Source organism: Sinohyriopsis cumingii, chromosome 5 (genome assembly GCF_028554795.1).
Source record: "Sinohyriopsis cumingii isolate HCF-2022 chromosome 5, ASM2855479v2, whole genome shotgun sequence".
Taxonomy (NCBI): Eukaryota; Metazoa; Mollusca; class Bivalvia; order Unionida; family Unionidae; genus Sinohyriopsis; species Sinohyriopsis cumingii.
Window position 1 is genome coordinate 82463238 of NC_142965.1, and position 10652 is coordinate 82473889.

Genomic DNA, 10652 nt, shown 5'->3' on the forward strand with positions numbered 1-10652 from the left:
TGGCGGTCCATTGAAATTTATGTTTTGCTATCGTTGACTGACAGATGCCTCATTCAGCCGTGGGCTCGGTTGGCAGATATATTAATTCCATTCAAAATACAAAATTACATTAACACCGTACGTCTTTAGAAATCTCCAAAGAATTGTATAAAGTAGGAGTGATTGGCTGTAAATATTTGTTTTCACGGATGGAAAGGGACAGTCGTGTGTGTGTGTGTTTGTGTATGTCTTCCACGCATGGAAAGGGACAATCGTGTGTGTGTGTGTGTGTGTGTGTGTTATGACACCGTGATATTTATATCTTAGTGTATCTCGCAGCAACTAATAACATCATATGCATTTAGTAACAATTTATATTAATGTGGAATTACAGTAAATGACTATGGGTGCAGATCATACAAATTTAACAAGTCTGTTACAAAGGCTTAGAATTGTTCTCGATTATTTCTAGCTTGTATTATTTTAATTTCTTCTTTTACACCTTTTACAGACATCTACACAGTTACAAATGCTCTTTTTTGTGACAAATGATTATTGAATTAAATCTACACTTCATCCAGACATTTTTACACAATATAACTGCAACAAATTCATAAGAATAATCATGTGATATGTTTATAAAGGAAGAAATCGTATCGATGGAAGGAGTCATTAAAATCTTATTCAATCAAGGAATTAGTATAATTAATTTTAATACTTACTCGTTTAAACATAAATTCTAATACCTACCCAGTCGTAAATAAATTCTAATATCTACCCATTTCTAAATAAAGTATCAAAATCGACTTCAACATTATTGTAAAGTGTGTACATTTCTGCATGATTTCGATTACGGTTAGTCAATAATTGCGCAACTTGCAGATGTATATCGATTATAAATAGCGATTATGTATATCGATTAAAGCGTGAAAATGAAAGTACAAAATAAAATCAAGGACCGAGATATGTAATTTTCTTATTTCAACATAGTGAATAATCCTTAAGATCCCTCTAACGGTAGGTCTGGCATACTGTTAAAGAAACATGCGAGACAATCCATTAAAGAAATAAAATCATAGGATTATTTCAATAATCTTGTAACATGTCTTCAAATGATATCATATTGTCTAATTGGTTATATAAGGGTATATTGCTTTGGCACCCACCACTTCAACTTTGAACAATCATAATGAAATATCATCTGCCGAGTGTCTAAAAAATGTGAAGTGAAAATGTTAAATTAATTTGAACACTTTCACATCATTAGAGTTTTCTTCAAACACAAGAATCGTTTCATTCTTTTCATTCAGTAGGATACCAACAGGATTCTTAAGATTATGATCGCGTGATAGCAATACGCCGAGTTGTCTCCCTTCTGGATTAAGTTGTATCACAGTTTGAGACTCCTTTCCACAACAATAAATGATCCCTTGTTTGTCTACCGCGATTCCTGATGCACATTTCAGATCATTGCTTTCAAATGTATTTAGTTTATTCCCTTTAATATCCATGGTTATTACGGCGTTCTTTGTAGTGTAATATATTCTCTGTCCATCCTGGCTCACACAGTGTGTATTACACCAATCCAATCTGTCATTTGACATAATCATGTTGATGATTGTATTTAAATTGTCATAAGTAAGAAATGAATGTGAATGTCCATCTCTCTGTATGTCTACAATAATGTTCTGTTGGTAGGAAGCTATTCCATAGCACCGTTTGCCAACAGATATGATCCTCAGTGGTGTCAGTTTATTAGTAACAGACACAAGCTGAATTTCGTTATATACAGTTACAGCCACAGTACCTTCATTTACAAGACAGATATCCCTAGGATAATTTTTCATCTTTAGATGCGAAACGAACTGAAAGTATCTATTAAACAGCTTTATTGTCTTATTTGCAAAATCACATAGCACAAGTCTTTCATCAAGAAGAAAAACACCCGAACATATGTCGCATTCTGTCTCATTATGAATCTTAGCACAAAACATGACCATTGAGTTGGGTTGAATTTTTGGCATTATGGTTGCTGCAAATGACGAGTCAGACAATATCTTAGGAATCTTGACTACCCTTCTTATCAATTTACCAATAGATGAAAAGGTTTTAATGACTCCTTCACATGTGTTGTCAAGATGAAATTCTAATTCCACAATTTCTGTGTTATTTTCCATGGCCTTGTATCTTTCCAAATACTTCATAACTTGGCACGATACTTTGGCCGTTGTGATAAATATTTTGGTGTCATCCTCTGATTTTCTACTTCCCATCAGCATTTGTTCGGACGTTTCAATGGCAGCTATTGCGCTTTTGCATTCTACAATTTGATCTGATATTGTTACTGCTTCTTGTTTACACATTTGATCCAATTCGTCAAGAGCTGCAGTCTGTAGTCTATCAAGAAGCTCTTTAATGGTGGTGGTCCAGTCTTGAATCGACTTGGTTATTGCAATCTTTTGCTGCTCAATTAATTCCAAATTTTGTGATCTACTTTCAAGCATGGTGATAAACATCTTTTTCGCTGCATCTAATTTGTCATATATTTGCTTATTGTCTTTCACTTCTTTGTTACCTTTAGATAAATCTTTAATAAGCAATAGTTCATCACATTTTCTGTGATCCTTGATGGCGCAGTCGCTGCAGCAAAGCTCCTTGTGATTTGTACAGAAATATTTGTATTGTTCCTCATGAACAGAACAACGATACATATCCCAATCAGCTGATTTCCAATTCTGCTGCGCTTGCACCGACTGTACAGTGACTGAATGATCCTTGCTCATCTTAAAACTTGTATGATAAGTGTAACATACATTACAGAGATACTCAGAGCAAGTGACACAGTATGCTGCAGATACATTCTTTTTTCCAAGAGTTAAACATGGTTGACAATAAACATACTCATCCTTACTGGACCGAGTTGACGCCAAAAGCGACAAAACGATGGAATTGGTAGCTAGTTTAGCGGCCCACTCATCTGGTGTCTGGTCTGCAGCGAGAGCAGGGGTGGCTGTTCTGCAAACAGGACACGTAATTATGTCCGACTCTGTTCTGTTCTCTCTAAAACTGCAGGCATGTTTGCGGATACACTTCTCACAAAATGTATGTAGACACGCCAGTACTTTTGGCGACTCGAATGTTTCCAAACATATTGGGCAGTTCAGTTGTTTATAAGTAGCTACCTGAGTTTCTGCCATTGTGACATGTACATATGGGTTTATGTTACACACCTACTGTACCTGTGTGACCGGACAAAGTTACCTACCAAGTTCTGCACGAGGTATTAGTAGTCGACATTCAACAAACTTCCTTGTTGCGATATTGCAGGAACGCATAATAATACATTCAAATGTATTCAGTGTCCTTCGAGTCTTCTCAGTCCTTCATAGTCTGATATTTTACCTCTTTCACGTACTGAATATCCACCGTCATAAACATACATCCACTATCAAGGCATGAAACTGTGATAAGATTTGTCAGGGTGATGGGCTATAATAAATACATGATACCGAGTAAAAGAAGAATCACGTGGTCTGCAATATCGATTTCGTAGAGTAGTTGTATGATACATTAGATAGGAGTGTTCTTATAGCTAAATATAACTGTTCTCGTTGGCTAGGAGTAAAGTGGATTAAGACCAGGGCGGCCGAGCACTATACCGAGTCGACAAAAGTGGATGTTGGGTCTACTCTTTATCAGAGCAGGGGTGGTGCAATCCTCTTACCCAACCACCCGCATTTTTCACTGTGATAGCACAGCGCGATTTTCAGTAAAATTTGCACTGAAATCACTTTTCTAGGTTTGGGTTAGGTCTACAAATATGCACGTATTTTAATTTTTTTTCGGATGCATTTTCTAGGGCGGCTATATAATAATCATCTACGGCAAACTGGTCGAAGAGCAGCGAAATAAACTAAATAATCGCCATTTAAATCTATGCAAAGTCAAATTCTCAAAAATACTACCTATTGCTAAACTGGTGGAACCGTACACTAACACGACCTGTAATATAGTTAGCAGATATGTAATTTTGCTCCCATTGACAGCCACCATTTCTTTTTTCTGGGTTTTTTTTTCGCCAGCCGTGCTGATGGACATTAATAGTTCATCTGGTCTATTATCGGGCTAGTGAGTGAAAAACCAAATATAACCGTTGAAACTGATCAATATTTATCCAGCCTGTCCTGAAATATGTACTATAATATCACGCAAGGTCATGTATTGTTAAATGTGGCTATTTGTGAAAAATAAAACAATTAAATGGACAGATTTTATATTTAGTGGCCAGTAATAATCTAGACTGTAAGACAAACCAGCTTTCGGCCCCATTACCTGCATATCTACCAACTCCATGAAGACGGCAAACATCAATGTCAACGACTGGGAAAGCTGTGCAAACAACCGTTCCAGCTGGCGTTTAGCTGTCAGGCAGGGAGTTCAAAACGCAGAGGAAGAGAGAAAAATAAAACAAGCTGAAGAGAGAGCTAGAAAGAAGGATAAACAAAAGTTTACTTTGGAGCTACGTCATCGTCTCCCGTAGACGGACGGATGCCAAAAGGTACCAACTCCAAGAAAACCACACGTGCAATCTATACTTTTTCTGTCTTAACACTAATCAGTCATATTCAAGATATACTTTTATTTTTATGTCATATTTTCCAGTGTAACTATTTATAGTTAATTCCACAAATTTTGTAACAAGCATAGTGACGTAAAAAGTTTGAGAACTTGACAAAGTTGTGTAATTTACACTGCATGTTCTTAAATAAAATTTACCAACTCTCTTAATTTGTGCTACAGTTCTATGTGACATTTTTACGGTTCAGAATGATCCCTATTCAATAGAACTTGATTTGTTTGATAATTATGTCAGCTTGTTAACTTTTGAACTAGTTATATATTCGTATATTTGAGAAAAATATGATGGACCTAAGAAACCCGTATGTTCTAGCAGCAGAGAGACTGAGCCCACCAACTATTTGTTCCAACAGAATCCTCTATCGAGAACACTTTTGATAGAAGGTCTTATTTCACAAAATAAACCCTCTATTCAGAAAACTTATGATAAATAAGCCTTCTCTGCTGACTAGAAGAGTTATTTCATGAAAAATAACTAACTATAAAAATACTTCTTGACTCGGGGGGGGGGGGGGGCGGGTTAGACGAAACACTTGGTGGCTCAGTCTCTCTGCTGCTAAAAATGTAAATATTCTAGGATTTCTAACTAAAAATTGTATCTAATCCTATTCGATATCGTGTCCGAGGATCATGTAAATTTATTGTTACAAATCCGTATGGTTTTCGTTGAGCATGACTAAAAAAATTTCTGAATCTATTTATGTCCATGTCACCGCTGCACCAAGTTCGATGAATATTTTGTAACGTGTGTGCGTCAACACCGTTAAATACCGCGAGAATGTTACAGTTATCTCTGATCACTTTTGGTATTTGTGTATATCGTTGAGTTACATAAATCACATCCACATTTTTATGTCTGCTGCGGGAAAATATCCTGGCAGGGTTTGATTGTTTGTCCAGCACGATATCATCGTACACGACTAAATTATTAATACTCCCATCAATATCATCGATACTCGGTGTTTCATTGATATCAGTTATAAAATCAATAACATCTTCTTCACTTATCGATTTTGCACTTTCGTTAAAATCATTTAATACCTGATAACATCGCTAATCGTCCACTGATGGTGCTATCAAATATAATTTATCCCACTCCATCCACTTCATTATTAAATTAAGTAACAACTGCGTCTTACCCGACCCAGATGGGCCTATAATAATCATTCGAATTGAATTTGGTAGCACTGAGTTATGTTTAATTGGCTCTCATCGCTTTGACGCAGAAAAGTCAGTGATCTCCATTAGATATATCATAAAATAAATATGAATTTATATTGTGTGAAATGCCGAACATATACCCCAACTGCGGATATGACAACAATTACAACAAAAAATAATCGACAAGCGCTTACAGGTAAGTGTGAACGATGCGGTATAAAAATGTTTAAATTTATTATTAAAAAAAAGGAGGTGATATCGCAGCCAGGTTAGCCAAGCTACCAGGAACACCGTGGGCTAAATACCCAGGAGAAAAACATCTTCCAGGATATAATTACTGTGGTCCAGGAACCCGACTTGATATCAGACTTGATGCTCAGGATCAACCAAAACCAGGTGAGTATCCGATAAATGCTATTGATAAGGCGTGTCATGCTCATGATGTAGCTTACCGAAGCAAGGATTTACAACAGCGCCATCTTGCGGACGTGAAATTAATTCATGCGTTAAATGCCATCCCTGATAAATCTTTCAAGGAGAGGTTAGCATCCTGGTTAATAAAAACTGCAATGAAATCTAAGCTTGTATTAGGCGCTGGTAATTAATTATAATGGAGTCGATTTATTATTCCCCAAGAGGATACTGGAGAGGTAACGCAGCAATTAGTAAACTCGCTGAAGCAGCAAAAGTTACAAAAGTTGCTGCTAAAAATTGGTTGTCCCGACAGGCAATATGGCAAATTTATCTACCGCGTCCTAAACAAATTCACTTTGCGCATTTCGATGTTAGTGTGCCAAATGAGGTTCATCAGGCTGATATATTATTTCTGCCACATGATACTATCCGAAGACGCACATATAGGTACGCGTTAACTGTAGTTGATGTTGCAAGTAGATACAAAGATGCTGAACCGTTAACGACTAAAACAGCATCCGAGGTTGCTTCTGCGTTTAAACGAATTTATCAACGTGGTCTACGTTGGCCAAATTTATTACAAGTTGATCCTGGCAAAGAATTTCAAGGTGCAGTATCATCGTTGATGAAACAGCATAACGTCACCATCAGACGAGGACATACTGAAATTCATCGCGATCAGGCAATTGTTGAGCGATTCAATCGAACACTTGCTGAGCGGTTATTTGGATATCAATACGCGAAGGAATTTATTCAGGATACGAGATCGCGCGAATGGGTTGCAAGATTACCAAGCGTGATAGCTGCGCTAAATAATGAAATAACTCGAACAACCAACATGAAACCTGCCATCGCAATCACGAAAACACAAGGTTTTTTTCAAAAACATATACCCGTACGACGTGATTCTTCAACGCAGCCGATACTGGGTAATGTCACTGGAAGATATTTATATGAACCGGGTGAACTTGAAGGTGGTAAAAAAAGAGCAACTGATTCTATTTGGAGTGTTACCACACACAAGATAACCACCGTGACAAGATCCACTGGTAGACCAGCAATCTACAGGTTGGATTCAACTGCTCCTCAACGTGGATTCACACGTGAGCAACTACAGGTAATTCCAGAGGACACACAATTACCGCCAAAATCACTTCATTGATTTCGATCACTTAACTAGCGCTGGCGCCTCTACGTCGATTGCACTCAAGACAGGTCAACATGATATTATCACGTGTATGACCGCGATTGTTATCTTTTCTGTCTACGGTAAATTGTCTTGAATTTTTATTCGAATACTGCCATAGCATTATACAATTACAGCTCGCACAGTGATTATTCTGCTGTTGTTTCAGCGCTCTGATAAATTCAACATCAAGATCAAAGTCGCGATTATTTTTTTTGTCACTCTGTTTGTAACCGGCGAGTTTTTTTCTTGTTACATCACCATCGCTGTTGTTTTCATTATTAATTTTATCAGCGTTTGATTCATCCAAGACAATCCTTCGCAGTTGAGATATTCTTCTGACTCTGGACACAGCCAAGTAAACTAGGTTTGACCATTCGATTCGATCATCAACAATCCAGACAGTTGTATCTGAAATAGTCAGTCCTTGAGACGAATGAATGGTCATTGCGTATCCTAGCGTCCACGGGGATTTATTTATTTTTAGTGCATCTTTGGCAGCATTAATATCAACTAACACAATATCATTCAATACTAAATTCTGTTTCTCTGTTTTTCCAGGGATATCAACATCTATATTTTGTAACCGCGTATCAGCTGGTCTATAGCATAACGGCGTTGGCAGCATTGGAAACTTTTCTTGTTGTAATTGAAATAGCTGTTGTTGAAGTGTGTCTCTGACTATCTTTCTACTTGCCACAATCAAATCGTCTGGTTTCCATGCGCGTAAAAAGTCACTCATTGAAGTTTCAGGAATCATCTCGCGCATAATTTCACATTGAATTTTATTCGGTTGTAATCTGATTAATGTTTTAAATTCTTTCAACGTTGCATCAAGTGCTCTATGATCATCAGACACTTCTTCGTAATAATCAACAAAATTCCTCAGCCAATCATGCGGAGATGCGCCGACAAACGGAGGTGGTTGACCGTGATCGCCGCACATAACGACTGCAGTATTTTTCGTTAGCAGCCAATCAAGAAATGTTTTTAATGTTTCCAATGGCACCGTACAGATCTCATCCCAAATTATTTTCTCGTGAATATATTTTGTTCCCATTCGATCTGGCGTCCACACACCGCCGCTGTATTTGAAAAAACTGTGATAAGTACAAGAATTGACTACTCGTTGTTTCATCTCCCTGGCAAGCCTGTGTGTAGGTGTTAGCACAATCATATCCGATTTTCCAAATAATTCAATCGCTCGAGTTCTTTTACCAGACCCGCCCGGCCCGTTCAAATAAACGGTTTTGTGTCTAGTGATTTGATCATACACAGATGGCACGGAAGACATTTCTGACATTTCTGATTTACAATAATCATCCTTAATTGCAACATGAGCGGATTCACAATATTCGTGTAACATCTCCGCTTTTATTCTCCACGAACTCCATGATTCATCAGTGCTTGTAAAACGAGCCAGTGATTCTGAATATCTTTTATTGATATAAAATGAATCCGTTGCAACTCTAACTGCGGTGTCAGGAAATCGATTTATCATTGATAGCAAATTTATAGAAACATAACCCAGCATTGAAGATCTTAGATGTGTGTATTGAGGCGATTCTCCGTCGATATCACTTACAATTGTGCCCAACTTTTTCCCGTCGGACAAGAACACATCCTCCCGATTACAAAATATATTTCTTGCAACAGCGTCAGCAATTATAAAATCCAATTCAGTATCATCGATAATCAACCGCGAGTGATGCATTTTATGATCAAATGCTGCACCCTGAGTAAATTTACCAATTATTCTTCGTCCGAGATCTTTTGATGCTTTTTCACTATTGCTGAGTTTGATCTTGAGAACTTTAGGAGCCTCACTGACAATGACATCCATCGGAGTATTTGGACTCTCTCGTGCATACTCGTCGATAACTTCATCTACACTGACACGCTCCGGTGTTGGCAACCAAACTGAGGTCTGCGGTTGATATGATATGATTGCTTCACTGACAGTCAACGATACCAGTATTCGGCTGTCAAGCATATATCGCAATAACACTATTGGTACCCAGCGCTTTTCACTGAAGTGTCTGCCAAACCAAACATAACAGCACGGATGAAGCCCTTTAGCAAATTCAAACGAAGTCACACGAGCAAATCCTGTCAGGTCAAAGTCGGGTAAAACGCCGTTTATAGCAACTCGTGTCATCGAGTTCGTGGGATGTCCAAATCGCTTAAAGTATTCGCTGCACTCGCCGTTCCCGAGAAAGCTTCCTGGGTAGCAAGCAATCATATCCACGGAAATCATATCCCGGTAGTCATACCGAGTATTCCACAGCCCGCCATGCCCGTACTCGACACAACTTAATTGTATATCCGAAAGAAACTGACTTCGGGTTGGTCTCCACGAATTTCTTTCTCTGGCGGCGTGAGCGGCAACACTTGGAACTGTAAAACAATTAACCAATAACTGCTCAATGTCTTCGGAAACACTTGCGTTTCTCACATATTTCTCTGCGAGTTTTTTCATTTGTTGTTGCAACGACTCTGTCCGGTATAATTCCCCGTTGGGTTTTACAAATTGATCATACTCGGAATCTTCGGAACTCCTAAATAACCACACCGACACAGGGTCGGTTTTACTAATCGTGTAAATAGCATCAAATATATTTCCGGAATAAAGTTTGACAACGCGATCTCGTGGAAATATTGTAACCGCATCAGTCCAGGCATGAGAGTTATGATCAATAATTTCAATCGGTGATCCTGACTTTTTATAATGTTTGGAATTATATAATATTTCCCCGGTTAGTGTTTTTACTGTTATTGAACATTTTAATTTACTTGATAGCACAGCAACATCATTTATTGTTGCCCCAGTATCCTTGACCTGCTCAGCCCATGCTTTTATTTTTTCACGTCGCAGATCGGTTAAACCGTTTCCTCGTTTTGCGTTTTTAAAGTGTTCCATTACTCGCTGGGCTACACAATTTAACGTAGTCATTGATGACGTCGTAAATGACGTAGTCATTCGCATCGGGGCGAGTTTATCAATTTTTGGTTTCTTTACCGGATATATTCCATAAATGACTGCGGTTACAGGATACGCTCGAGCGTAATATGGTTTATCAATCCCGGTCAGCATTCCTGGTTTGGAATCTTTACTTAGCAGAATGGTCTTTCCGTTAGCAAGAACAGGGTCGAGTTTGTCACGGATAATTCATTCATCGGAATCTGTTTGCACAATAAATTTTATTCTGAAAAAATATTTCTTGCTGTGTTCATCGCTTTGATGAATATCAAATAGATAATCAATAATTGTTTT

The 10652-nt window shown here is 37.9% G+C and overlaps 1 protein-coding gene across 1 annotated transcript; it reads right to left on the minus strand.

The window, feature by feature from the left end:
* Positions 1-441: 441 nt before the first annotated feature.
* Positions 442-3516, minus strand: LOC149799626 (uncharacterized). The gene has a single exon (XM_089958966.1). The coding sequence runs from the start codon at positions 3174-3176 to the stop codon at positions 1215-1217; it is 1962 nt and encodes a 653-aa protein (XP_089815092.1). The 5' UTR covers positions 3177-3516; the 3' UTR covers positions 442-1214.
* Between the last annotated feature and the right edge of the window lie 7136 nt (positions 3517-10652).